This window comes from Sorghum bicolor, chromosome 6, assembly GCF_000003195.3.
Source record: "Sorghum bicolor cultivar BTx623 chromosome 6, Sorghum_bicolor_NCBIv3, whole genome shotgun sequence".
NCBI classification, from domain to species: domain Eukaryota; kingdom Viridiplantae; phylum Streptophyta; class Magnoliopsida; order Poales; family Poaceae; genus Sorghum; species Sorghum bicolor.
Genome location: NC_012875.2, coordinates 59,905,218 through 59,917,919, shown reverse-complemented (window position 1 = coordinate 59,917,919; position 12,702 = coordinate 59,905,218). Strand labels below are relative to the sequence as shown.

The 12,702-nt window shown below is 47.0% G+C and overlaps 1 protein-coding gene across 1 annotated transcript; it reads left to right on the top strand.

Moving 5' to 3' along the window:
* Positions 1,793-4,636, top strand: LOC8085858 (endoglucanase 13). The gene is made up of 7 exons (XM_002448718.2): positions 1,793-2,091; positions 2,222-2,434; positions 2,514-2,714; positions 2,819-2,908; positions 3,000-3,795; positions 3,889-3,945; positions 4,030-4,636. Exons 1-7 carry the CDS (start codon positions 1,858-1,860, stop codon positions 4,329-4,331), a joined length of 1,893 nt encoding a protein of 630 aa, XP_002448763.1. The 5' UTR covers positions 1,793-1,857; the 3' UTR covers positions 4,332-4,636.

Genomic DNA, 12,702 nt, shown 5'->3' with positions numbered 1-12,702 from the left:
ACATCTCGTTGCACAAAATTACAGAAAAAACATCTAAGCCATCCACATCCGAGCGGAAAACAAAAGCAAATATTTAAAGCTACTCACTTCATTACTCATTGCAAATTATAATTCATACATAAAACTTCTGGACTTTGATCAAGTTTTCAAAAAAAAAACATCAACATTGCAACACAAAAATATTTTTTTCCATTTCGAACTTGTTGTTTGCTCTCCTGCTTAATGAAATATGTGTGAATGCACGATCCCAAAAAACACAAAAAAAATTAATTATCCATGACATTTTTTGATATTTCATATTGATAATAGTTTTAAGAAACTGAGTGAGAGGTTTGAATTCAGTATTTTTTATATAATGTACTAGGAACAAAAAATTCTTTTGTTACCTTTTTTTTGTTAGAAGAACTTTTCTTTTGTTACCACAAGTACACATCACTTCATCTTTAAACATCGCAATTGTGGGCAGGGACGAAGCCAGAAAAAAATTTAGGGGGGGCTGAACAAAAATTCTACATCAATTTAACTCTACTATTATCCCTCGTAATAAAAAAAATATATTAGTTTAAAGTAGTCTTAGATTAAAAATATAATTCATAAAATATATCTAAAAAATAAAGTTCTCAACCCACCCTACTTTATAAATTTATGTCTAAAATTAGAAGAAAAACACTAGAAATTTCAGCCCCCTAGCCCCACGCTGGCTTCGTGCCTGATTGTGGGCTGTAGCTTAGCCCATGCCTGACGAGTTCACGGCCCAGTGAAGCACTACCGCGCTGTGATCTTAAGGAGGTGTTTTTCCCTTCATCTTGCCTGGTTGGCCATTTACTCTTACTCATAGGCCCTACACAGGATAATGTATCTTCATTCCTAACCATTGTTGTGTGGGCTTAAGGTAGATGGAAACCTACTATTTGTGCCGTATGGTGCTGTGCGAATCAGGTGGTAACGTGACACCTTTATTTCTTTCGTAATATAAACATTGGCATGTTGGCTGTGGACTGTTGTGAGACACTGACACTGATACAATGATAATGTGGTACCCAACATAGTACAATATAATGGTCAGTGATGACATACTGAGTATGAGCCATGCAAACGTTTTAGAAGTCATGACTCATGAGTATGGAATGGGACACACATCTCAAATCTACCAAATGATTATGTCTATTAACTTAATTATCATGCTACATGTAGTTGAAACAATATATGGATAGCAAAAAGTCTCAGCTCTTGCATTGCATAATACATATAGCACGTACAAAAATATATGTGTGTGTATAGATACTGGTTGACTTAATTGGGTTTAATGAAAAAAAAAGAGTACCATGGCGTGGTGCCACGTCTTCTGACCTCAAACCAAAAACATGGTCGGAACTTCAGCTGCACGTTTAGAAAAAATGGCATTAGGTAGGATCAAGTAGTATTCAAGGTCAGACATTCTCAGATCACAGTTAGTTGGGTTGAATTATTGTCCGTGCTTGCTAATGGTGTCTCTTGATACTGTCTTATTATCGCGGATTCGCGGCCGACACAACAACTTGGTCGCTGACACGGATGACCCCAGGCCATTTCGCACATTCCCCGAGACGTGCATGGCTCAAACCCCGGCAGAGGGCCGGGGGCTGCCTCCCACACGACGAGACGACCGCCCCCTATCGTCGTCCCTCCCGACGTGCCTGGCACCACGACCACGTACCGAACGTGCGTGCGTGCACTACCATGTCGCCGGTCGACCGCGGCTTCGATCCAAACAACTCACGCGCATCTTATAAAACTCGTCATCGCCGCGCCGGGCTCTTCCAGCCACTGCCGCAGACGACGACGACGGCGTTATTACCTTGAGGTCGAGCCAGCAGCATGGCGCGGTTGATGACGACGGCGACCAAGACGCCGGCCACCTTGGCGGTAGCCGCGTCGTTCCTCCTCCTCGCCGCGGCGGCGGCGTCCGCCTCGTCGGCGCCGTTCGACTACGCCGGCGCGTTCGACAAGTGCCTGCAGTTCTTTGAGGCGCAGCGGTCCGGGAAGCTCCCCGCCGACCGCCGCGTCCACTGGCGCGGCGACTCCGCCCTCACCGACGGCTTCTCCCAGGGGGTACGCACTTCCGATCCGATCCGATCGATCTCTCTCGCCGGCAGAACCGCCGACACGTGTACGTGCATGCTTGGATCGTCCATCGTCGGAGCTGATGACGACGACCGACCGTTGCGTTGCATGCATGCAGGTGGACTTGGTGGGCGGGTACTACGACTCCGGCGACCACGTCAAGTTCGGGTTCCCCATGGCGTACGCGGTGACGATGCTGGCGTGGGGGGTGCTGGAGTTCGAGAAGGAGATGGTGGCCGCCAACAACCACCAGCGCGCGCTCGATGCCATCCGCTGGGGCACCAACTACTTCGTGAAGGCCCATACCGAGCCCAACGTCCTCTGGGTCCAGGTACGCACGTCACATATAGGCCCAATGGAGATTCCCGGCCCAGTCCGGCCTGCGGAGCTCAAACGGTGCTGATCTGCAGGTGGGCGACGGGGACAGCGACCACCTCTGCTGGGAGCGCGCCGAGGACATGTCGACGCCGCGGACGGCGTTCAAGATCGACACGAACCACCCGGGGTCCGAGGTCGCCGCCGAGACGGCCGCCGCGCTTGCCGCCGCGTCCAAGGCCTTCCGCCCCTACGACTCCATGTACGCCGACCTCCTCCTGGTGCACGCAAAGCAGGTAAATCTGCCGGAATGCATCTGTTATACACTAATGAATGAATATTCAGAGTACTGAATTTTCAGTTCGTTCCACTGAAACCTTCTGTTGTTTGACATGGACAGCTCTTCACGTTTGCCGACACGTTCAGAGGCAGATACGATGACTCCCTGCTGAGCGCCAAGAAGTTCTATCCTTCCGGTTCTGGCTACGAGGTAGGACAATTACATTCTTGTGAATCGAACAATTAGTTCGGGGCCTAATCTGACAAACAACTCATCACGAACCAATGAACGAATTGTTCAGGACGAGCTGCTCTGGGCGGCGGCGTGGCTACACGAGGCGACCGGCGACGAGAAGTACCTGCAGTACGTGTCCCGGAACGCGGAGGATTTCGGCGGGATCGGCATGTCCATGCTCGAGTTCTCCTGGGACAACAAGTACGCCGGCCTGCAGGTGCTCCTCTCCAAGGCGGTCCTCGCCCACGGCGGCGGCGGCGGCGAGTACGCCGACACGCTGCGGCAGTACCAGGCGAAGGCGGAGTTCTTCCTGTGCGCGTGCCTGCAGAAGAACGGCGGGCACAACATGAAGCTCACCCCGGGCGGGCTCCTGCACGTGGACGAGTGGAACAACATGCAGTACGTCAGCTCCGCCAGCTTCCTCCTCACCGTCTACGCCGACTACCTCTCGGCGTCGCGCGGCGCGCTCAGGTGCCCCGACGGCGAGGTGAAGCCCGGCGAGATGGTCCGGTTCGCCCGGTCCCAGGCGGACTACGTCCTGGGCAAGAACCCCCGGGGCATGAGCTACATGGTCGGCTACGGCAGCTACTTCCCGACGCACGTGCACCACCGCGGCGCCTCTATCCCGTCCGTCCACGCCATGGGGTCTGTGGTCGGGTGCATGGACGGCTTCGACAGGTTCTTCAACAGCAAGGGCGCCGACCCCAACGTCCTCCAGGGCGCCGTCGTCGGCGGGCCCGACGCTAACGACGGCTTCGTCGACGACCGCTGCAACTACCAGCAGGCCGAGCCCACCCTCGCCGGGAACGCGCCCATCTGCGGCGTCTTCGCTCGCCTCGCCTCCGAGCCGGCCGACGCCTCCGGTAACCATTGCACACGTTCTTGTCGCACCGATCTATCCCTATCGTCCTCCAGTCGTCACTGAACCATGGATGTCGCTGTGTGATTGATTGCAGATAACAACCGCCCAGTGCCTTCTTACTCGCCGCCACATGATTCGTCGCCATCGAAGGGTAAAAACTGAAGTTCAATTCCAGCTGCAATCGCACTAGCTTGGACGATGCAGGTTAATTCGAGCTGACTCTCCATTTCTGCAGGGTCTCCGCTGGAGTTCGTGCACACGGTGAGCAACTCGTGGACGACGAACGGGGTGGAGTACTACCGGCACGTGGTGACGGCGAAGAACACGTGCGGGCACCCCATAACGTACCTGAAGCTGCACGTCAAGGGGCTGTCGGGCCCCATCTACGGCGTGTCGGCCGCCACCGCCAAGGAGAAGGACACGTACGAGCTCCCCGCGTGGCTCACCAGCCTCGCCGCCGGCGAGCAGCTCACCATCGTGTACATCCAGGGCGGCCCCGCGGCCAAGTTCTCCGTGGTCAGCTACAAGACTGCTTGAGGCTGTCCTGCCCGGCCGCCGACCGGTGTTTTTTTGTGCTTCTATACATCCCCCATTTTCTTTCCTTTTTCCGGCCTGGTTCTGCTCACTGAAATTCTTCTACTAGTTCGTACATCTTTTCTTTTTTTTTTTCCTTTTTTCCTGTTTATTTATGTGTGTGTCTGAATCTTGTTATGAGATTGGAGACGATTAGGTATAACAATCGTGAGGCGCATTCAGTTGTATGTATCACAGTTACAGCATGCTTTGTTCTCTTCCCCGGCAGTGAGTGACTCAACCACGTATAAGAGGGATATATCATACTCCCTCCATTCCAAATTGTAAGTTATTTCAAAAATCTTGGAAAGTCAAAGCATTTTCATGTTTGACCAAAATTATAGAGAAAAATACTAAAATTTGTAACGTAAAGTGAGTATACTATAAAAATATAATTAAGGAAGAAACTAATGATACTTAGTTTGTATCATAATAATAATTATTTTATCATATAAGTTTAGTCAAATTTAGAAAATTTTGACTCTCCAAGATTGTTGGAATGACTTACAATTTGAGATGGAGGGAGTACTAGCAATTAGCAGGATGAACCTATCTGAATCGGAAAAAAAAAAGATGAACCTATCTGAATTCATATGGCCCCTCAACTAAACACGTCTCAAATTAAAATATATTCGGTCCAAGTGCACAATGCAATCCAATTTGATCCCACGAATCAAACAGTACCATATCATCTATGCATCGGATTGCTGCAGCCACTCTCCCTGCAGTGCGCGAGCGTGACCATTGACCTGACTTGAGTGGGAGACTGACTACTGCATGTCGTGCCGGTCCAACTACAGGCCGCTGTCTGAAATGCAGCACGCCATTACGGCGATTGGGACTGGACACCGCACCAGAGTCACAGACGGCTCTCGGCGCGAGCAGTCGATCTGATCGATCGCCTGATGAACGCGGTCTGTAGCTTGCACATCGCCGGCGTGCTCGAGGCAGCGCGGAAGAGAGCGTCTCATCACGTGTTTGCAGTTTGCACCGTACCGCAGCAAGAGCGCACTTGTGTTGCGTCTTGGTCGGTCACTGGACAGTGTCCTGGCGGCCGTCGTTGTCGTCCAGCCGCGGCGCGCGCACCCACGAGCCCGCGATCGCAGTCGCGGCGCAGGGCGTGTGAAAGGGAAACCGACGCGACGTGGGGCTTGCTTGTCCGCGCCCAGAATTCGCCCTCGCCCCTGCACAGCTGCACTTGGTGATCACAGCCATCGGGACCGTGACTGCGCTTCACGATTTCGCATTTCCACTCTACCGGTTTGTTTTCACGGCGTGGCTTGGGACGCTCGATCATCGGTCATCGCCCAGGGCCGACGCTCAAAATCGATGTTTTTTCCTAGCGCTAGCACGCCTTGTTTGTTGAATATAATGGGCCATTAGCCCATATTTATATTTGATGATTAATTCAAGGGCCCATAATTAATGCTATAATGAAAATGGTTTAGTACCATATTGATGATTGACCATGTGTTAACTCAACTTAAATAGGTGGCCTTTGTTAGCCCCTATGGAGAAGTTGAGGGAGGATGAAGAGGTGCCACACGCGCGCCGCCGTCGGCTCGGCACACGAGGACCAGACCAATAAGGAAAGGGAGGAAAAACGGGATCTGACCGTTGTGTAATTAATGACAATTAATTGCTAATTGATTGACTCGGTTTATGACAATTAAATGAGAATTAATGGTCATCAATCAGATGTTTCCTCCTGAGGCCTATATATACCATACGCACCCACTCCTTCCATTCCTGCGAGAACACTACGCCTTGCATCGAGACTCGACTACTTCGTCTTCTTCCTGGTGGACGTTCGCGGGACTGCACTGCGAACATCTTTCTGCACCGACTGTGGTCCGCTACTTCGAGCAACGCACTATGTCGACTAGTGCGAATGGAGCCGCCGGTGCCTTCGGCACTGGTCCCTCCTCTGGGTACAATCTTAAACGATTGTTTTTCGTTTTCAGTATGTCTGCTGTTGTTGCAGTAGTATTTGCAATGTTTGTCTCTAATCTGAGTAGTGATAAAATTGCACACGTACACATATATGCCACCACAATATTATGCGTAATTTTCTAGATTAAATCAAACAGTAAAATGTCTAAATTTCTAACATTGTTTAGTTCCGATCCTCTGGTTCATCTAGACGGAGACAAACGCCATCAGAGAGGAAGGGCGACGCCGTAGTGCTGAGGCCATAGCTCGAGGTGTGGAGCTTTATGTCCATGAATACTCGAGTTTACTTGCCAAGGAGCCAGTGTCAAGAGTTCAAGCGACTCGTGGCCAGGGCAGAGAAAGATGGACCAAGCCACCTGAAGATGTGTTGAAGCTGAACCGCGACGGCTCCTATCTCTCGGAGCAGAAATCTGGAAGCTAGGGATTTATCATTCGCGATGATGTTGGTGATGTCATCTCAGTTGGGAGAGGGAAGATTGATAATCTGCTGGGTGCATTCCAAGCAGAATTGATAGCATGCCTACAAGGCCTGCAGGAAGCTGCCAGTCTGGGCATAGATCGGGTTATTCTGGAAACTGGCGCTCAAAAAGTTGTGAAAGCTTTGATGACTAATGATTACAGAGCCTCAGCGCTCGGTTTTTTGGTAGATGAAATTAAAGTCTGTTCTAGGCCAAGGGCAAGTACAACGGGTCAGTAAACTCTGTCTGTATGCAGTATATTTTACAAAAAGGACCTCGTTTCTGAGCAGACGAGCTCACTCAGTCGTTTCGCGAGACGACGAGCGTGGCTCGTGGTCCAAGAATCCCTCGTCTCTCTAGAGTCGCGTTGTATGGTGGAGTCGACGAGCGAGACGATCTAGTTGAGGGCGCGCGTGCGGAGGGAGTTGAGGGCGCGTGGGAATAGATTTTGCAAGGCAGCGGGCCTCTTCCCCGTTGGAGGCAGATCCGGCTCGGCACCCGGCCTCCCCTTTGGCCGCGGATCCGGCGCACCTCTTTTCCCCATCAGCGGCGGCAATGGCGAAGCATCAGCATCATCCTCATTCATGGCTGCATCCAGCATGGAGACTCGTTCCCTATCAGCGGCTTCACTAGCCACGGCTTCCCTATCGGTAGTTGTTTCTGAATTTTGGTTATCACATGGCTTTGATTATCAGTAGATTACTGCATGTTTTTTTTCCTTATGAAAACAGATCTGAAGTTTTTGCTGCTTTGAAAGAGATTACTGCATGTTTCTGAATTTTGGTTTATGTGAGCTTGCTGTTTTTTCGTGCCTGTTACTATCTGCAAGTGGTAATGCTTTCTGAGTTGCTGTATGCAACTGCTATTGTTAGGCAAGTTTCAGTTATTGGTGCTTGTTACTATCTGTTTTCAGATACTGCTTTCAGTTTGTGCTAGTTCTAAACTTTTAGTTTTGTGTGATCTGAGAAGTCTCCAAAGTGTTACTGAACTGTGAAAATCTTATATTATTTACATGAGCAGCTTTGTTCACTCGTTCAGTTAACTTGTTCTACTACTACTAATTTGTTGATTGGTGTGTACAGAACTAGCAGGGAAAAAGTTAAAGAAGGAACCCATGGTGAATTTCTGGACACTATAAGGATGATTTTGCTAGTTTTGTTAGTAATCAGCTGATGGCATGATGATTTTGCTTGTGACCAGTCTTTTGCTTGTCCTGTTGCCTTGGTATGCTCGGGCTAGTGCTGTTATATGTCTTTTGGGTGTGAACCTGTCTCCTGTGTATGCACAGGCTATTCAAATACTTCACAAGATACAAGTTCAAACCTATCTGGCTTATTCTGTTTAAGTAATGAAATTTATGGATCCAAGTTCTCAGTTATTGTGCATTATGCAGTCATTTTCTGAATATCGTGCAATCAGCAACTGATGAACTAGTATGAGCGTTTTTTTTGCTAGCGTGAGTTAAATATTGGTTTATTGTAACACTCTCGTGTTAAGCGAACTAAAACATGCCATGTCATCATGAGCATTGCATAGTTTATTGTTAAGTAAACCCTGATGCATTAACTTAAAATAAGTTTAAATTTGGTTGAGTGTGCTTAAGAATTAAAGTATGTTTATTTTATGTATAGATGCTTGTTTTGGAGTTTAAAAACCATGGGTGAAAGTTTTTCGAAAAGCTTAGGGGGGGGAACCCTAGTTTTCGAAACCCTAGATTTGACCCCTTTTGTGCAATTCAAAAACCAAGCAAAATTTGCAGTTGAGTTCAAAATCAAAGTTGTAGATCTTGTCAAGATGTACAACTTTGGTGTTTTGAGTTTTTAAAGTTTCAGTACAAAATTCAAAGTAATTCTGAAATTACAGATTTCCGGAAAGTGTCCCCTTTTCAAACTTAAATCTCCAATTCAGAATCTGTTTGGAATTTTGAAAAATGGTCAACATGAAAGTTGTAGGGCTTGAAAAGTTGAACAACTTTCATGTTGGGAGTTTTTCAAGTTGTTATGCAAAATCAAAAGTAATTTTAGAATTTCTGATTTGCCCCAATTTAAAATTTTGATTTTCTTTGAATTGAGTTTGAATTTCAAAACTGTTTGGCAAATTTAGCTAATTTCCACTCAGAATTAGCTCTGGCCACCAAAAGATGTTTTGTAGCTCACAAATTTTTGCACCACTTTTGTTTTGGTGAAAATTTGACTTTAGTTCAAACTTTGGCCGATTTTTCACAAAAGACAAAAAGGGGGAAGGATAGGGTCGGCAACAGTGGTCGATGTGGACCTCGGTGCTCTGTCCAAGCGCGGCCACCGCCCGCGCAGCGCCGCCTGCGTGCGGGAGGGCACGCAGCTGCTTGCTGCCAGGGTCGCCAGGCGACGTGGACGCCCTGGGCTCGCTCTGTTCTCCTTTTTGCGCACCGACGTGGACGACGCCGGTCGTTTTGCTATCCACGGCCGAAGGAAACCCGACGAGCTTCTCCTTGAAATTCGCCGTGCTTGGTTCCTTTCAACCCTCTTGAAGCTGTCCACGAGGTTCGCCACTTCTTTGCGAACCCAGCGCAACCCCAAGCTCACTCCATAACCCCCTCAAACGCCAGAGCTCCTCCCTCTTCTCCAGCTCCGGCCGAGACCGCCGCCGCGGAGTTCTTCGCGTGGCCACGGTGTTCCAGTGAGTAACACACCCCGCTGGCGACTGTTTCAAGTTCCTTCCGTGCCTCGGTTGCTTATGCGCTCGATCCCTCTCTTTGAGTGTGAGCAGGGTCATCGGAACAAGCTTGCCGGAGCCGGAGCTCCCGCCCGACGACACTGTTTCCGTCGCCAGTGCCTTCAGCTGCTTCCCCGAGCCTTGCAGCGTGAGCACCACCCTCCCCAACCCCTGTGGAAGCTCGCTAGACCGTCGGCTTGCGCTCTATCGTATCCTGATGGCCGGCCGATAGTCGGCCATGGCGGCCGTCCGCCGGTGACGTGGTTGCGATAGACAGAGGGCGGTAGAGCGCGAGTGAGGGGTAGAGATCGATCTGCGGAAGTGAGGCGGAGCTGATGCGCGCGCGCGCGGAGGCCGAGGACCTCGCTATCGGCCGCCGGAGTCGCGGCCGAGCCGCCGCGCGTGTAGGGGATGGAACTGACAGGCGGGGTCTACCTGTCAGTGTCCCGCTGAGAGAGGGCGCGCGCGCAGAGCGGATGCGGGCCGGAAGTGCGGATGTGGGCCGGTCTGCGGCCCAGTTTCCAGGCCTTTTCACTGCGCTGTTTTCTTTTTCTTTTTCCTTTTTGTTCAAAAGTGATTGATGTTTGATTTTATGTATTAAATCATGTGCTGGTTCAAAAATTGTGAAAATTTTTGTATAGCTTCCATAAACTGGATAGAGCATAAGAAAAATGTTAGGTTTTATTTTCTGGTAATTTTCTTGTATACATAAATTGCCTCTGTTTATTAATAGATAAGCCTTCTATGAATTTTAATAATTTATTGGTATATCCAAAAAAAATCATGAAATTTAATATGTGAACTTGTGTTACTGTTATCTAGCTTCAGGAATAATTTCAGCTCTGTTTGATTAAGTATGATCTATTTCTTAATAAAGCTATTTAAAATAATTATAAAAGAAATAGAAATAATTATTCCTTTAGGCTTTGTGTGATGTTTTGGATTGATTGGCAACCAGTGGTTACTTAGCATGATATGCCCCCTGGTTATGGTTTATTTCGTATAAATACTCTTTGTGGTATGATAGCTTCACAATCTTGTTTGATAAAGATGATAAAATTGGTTTAGTAATAATCCATGCTTTGATAGCTAGATTAGTTTATTTCTTTATCATGAAGGTAAATTGTACTCGAGATAATCATATTTTGTTGTTATCATCCAAGAACATGTAACCTGTCTTTATCATGCCATGAGTGTATCATAATCATGCATATGCACTTTTACGTATAGAATACGCTCCGGAAGAATCTGATCCTCAGTGGGTTGCTTCCGAGTTTGTGGATCCTTCGGGTTTTGCTGAGTTGCCGAACTTCCCTTCCGGTCAAGGCAAGCCCCGGACATTAAACCCTATCCTTGTATTTTCATAAAGTTATTTATATCACTTGAGTTAATATGATGCATTAGGTGAACAGGAGTTGAGTGGATCCTATTTTGCTGCATTATCTACCTTGATGATTTCAATATTAACCTTGATACCTGTTTTATGAAAATACGTAGTATGCTTAGCCATGCTTATTAGATAGATTTTCAAATGAGAAAGTTTGAAGGGTTGTTGTGGAATACTTTTATGGTTAATGATGTTTAACTTGAGACCGGTCGGTGGACTTGCTTTAAGAATGGAGTTTTAAAGTAGTGTCTCCAACTGTGTCGATTAAGGACTGTACCGTTGTTGGCCTGTTGTGATTGAGATCTTTGAGTACAACCCACATGCGGTGGTAAGCCTTACCTATAGCTATTCCGATACTTGAGAACGGCTAACCGCGTACTGGGAGTGGAAAGATGGCGAGAGTAGCGTGTACCCACCTTACGAATCTGAGATGACCGGGAAACATCTAGATTGGCTGTAGGATGGTGGTGTACTGTACTCTCGGGTGACGCTGGACCCGTTCTTGTATGGGAGGATCTATAGAAACAGGTTAACATATGCAAGATTAAGTTCTACATATGTCGTGTGGTACTGAATCCCCAGCTGGGTTTAATCGATTCGAATCGCCGTGTTTCCTCGGATATGGAGCCTCAATCCTTGTACCATCATCGTAGTAATAAGTGAATCTTTGGTATAAGGAAGATGTGGTATGCTTATGCAAGTTTGATAATAGTTTTGGTTAGTCATAAATAATGACCTTGAGTTAAAACTTGGAAAGTAAGTTTTACTCTTAGTAAGCTTTTATGCAAAAGAAATACTTTGATCTTGTTAAAGTTTTACCTTGAATCCCTATGGCCTGCATACCTGAGTCTTCATCTCTTTTATAGTCGGTTAAGTCTTGTTGAGTACTTTTGTACTCAGGGTTTATTAACCCCTGTTACAGGTGAACCTTTTGATAATCCTTTTGATGGTCGTTGTTACTTTACTCTTGTGGAGGAAAGTGATGACGAGGAATCTGATGTGTGACCTTGGGCAAGTAAAACTTGTTGTGTGATCTATGGTTTATGTAATAATAAGTTCCGAACCTTTTATGTACTAAATATTTATGGTTTGTAACCGTTGAACTTAAGTTTCAATCTATGTTATGTAATCTTTCCGCTTTTACTCTGATTTCTCTTATCTATGAAATGTTGTAATACTGTGATGCTTGATGAGGGAATTCCTGAAAAGAATGTAACGTGGATGATTCGGGTTTCCCGAGGACACCCGACAGACTTCTTGAGTCACTTGGAACTCGTACACGCCGATCGGAAGTCTTTGAGACAACGATGGGTGTATGTGGGCCACTTGATTCAGGAGGTTCTGCCACATTTATGTGATTAGCTAGCCACAAAATACTATATAGGAATTATATTTATACTTGATCATAGATCCATGAAATCATTAATAGCTTGCAGACAATCAAATAGACAGCCTATTGTACGAACTGTCTGTTTGTCAGATTCTAAAAACTTACAGACAACCTCTTGTCTGTGAGTTGTACATGCCCTAAATTTCTCTAGCTTCCAATGTGTCTTTGTTAAGAGAGTATGTAATGGTGTCGCTCATGAGCGTCTGGGTCATTTTTGCACTGAGGGAGAGGGGTTGATATCGGCCTCCTTACCTGAAAGTGTCGCTGTAATGGTTGCTAACGATTTGTTAGCTGTTGATTAATGGAAGGAAAGCCTAGTTTAAAAAAAAAAGCTTTCATCAATCACATTGAATATTTAGACACATGTATAGAGTATTAAATATAGATAAAAAAATTACACATTTTAGTTGGAAATCAGAGACGAATCTTTTAAATCTAGTTAGTCTATGATTA

Bases quoted from the DNA above. Each gene is read 5' to 3' on its own strand.
- LOC8085858 (XM_002448718.2), top strand. From the start codon at position 1,858: ATGGCGCGGTTGATGACGACGGCGACCAAGACGCCGGCCACCTTGGCG. The intron at 2,715-2,818 runs GTAAATCTGCCG...TGACATGGACAG, and splicing joins TCCTGGTGCACGCAAAGCAG to CTCTTCACGTTTGCCGACAC. The intron at 3,946-4,029 runs GTAAAAACTGAA...CCATTTCTGCAG, and splicing joins TGATTCGTCGCCATCGAAGG to GGTCTCCGCTGGAGTTCGTG.